At 37.6% G+C, this 1,020-nt stretch overlaps 1 protein-coding gene across 1 annotated transcript in view; it reads right to left on the bottom strand.

Annotated features, from left to right (window-relative positions):
• Positions 1 to 916: 916 nt before the first annotated feature.
• LOC114614354 (zinc finger and BTB domain-containing protein 8A-like) overlaps positions 917 to 1,020 on the bottom strand; it is an 841-nt gene continuing 737 nt past the window's right edge. Inside the window, exon 2 of the mRNA XM_028759998.1 lies at positions 917 to 953. Within this exon, the coding sequence (XP_028615831.1) occupies positions 917 to 953 (37 nt within the window). The remainder of the gene's footprint in view (positions 954 to 1,020) is intronic.

The following is a 1,020-nucleotide window of genomic DNA, read 5'->3' on the forward strand; positions in this document are numbered from 1 at the left end:
TTCTCTGGTAGAAGTTTTGGGGTCACTGAAATATACTATCATATCATCTGCAAATAGTGATATTTTTTCTTCTTCCATTCTAATTTTTATCCCTTTGATCTCCTTTTGTTGGATAATTGCTGTCTAGGACTTCAAATACTACATTGAATAGATAGTGAGATAGTGGGCAGCCTTGTATAGACCCTGATTTTAGTGGGATTGCTTCAAGTTTCTCCCCATTTAGTTTAATATTGGCTACTGATTTGCTGTATATTGATTTTACTATGTTAAGGTATTCACTTTGAATTCCTGTTCTTTCTAAGCCTTTTACCTTGAAGGGATGTTGAATTTTGTCAAATGCTTTCTCAGCATGTAGTGAGATGATCATGTGTTTTCTTTTCATTGAGTTTTTTATATAGTGGATTACACTGATGGATTTCCAAATGATGAATCATCCCTGCATTTCTGGGGTAAAGCCCACTTGATCAATGTGGATTATTGTTTTGATGTGTTCTTGGATTCTGTTTGTGAGAATACTATTGAGTATTTTTGCATCGATATTCATAAAGGAGATTGATCTGAAGTTCTCTTTCTTTTTTTTTTCAAAGTTTTATGATAGGTTTATTTAAAATATTTTAGTCAAAAAAGTTTGCTAAATAGATTTTTCCAATATTTAAAGAAAATGGTATCTGTAATAACAGAAAGGGTAACTGGTCATCCATCATGCCAACGCAAGCAAGGTCTTCCCAGTGCAGCAACAAAGTTCAGCGTGAATACAGTGGCCGATTCCGAAAGCATGCAAGTTACATCAGGTTGCTTCTAAGTCAGGAGAAACCCATTAACCGGGCTCTGCCCATGGAGAGACATGGGATGCCTGTGTAAACTGCAGGCATGCCAGCTCTGTCAGGTTGCACCTCAGGCTACCTGATGTTGGGTTTTATTTCTTTTTCTTCTTCTTCCTCGCTATCGTCCACCTGCTGTATGACCAGATCGGCAGACCCATCCTCTACAATCTCCACATAGGCTCGATTCTCTCCTTCG

This window comes from Grammomys surdaster, unplaced genomic scaffold, assembly GCF_004785775.1.
Source record: "Grammomys surdaster isolate TR1022 unplaced genomic scaffold, NIH_TR_1.0 126313, whole genome shotgun sequence".
Classification (NCBI taxonomy): domain Eukaryota; kingdom Metazoa; phylum Chordata; class Mammalia; order Rodentia; family Muridae; genus Grammomys; species Grammomys surdaster.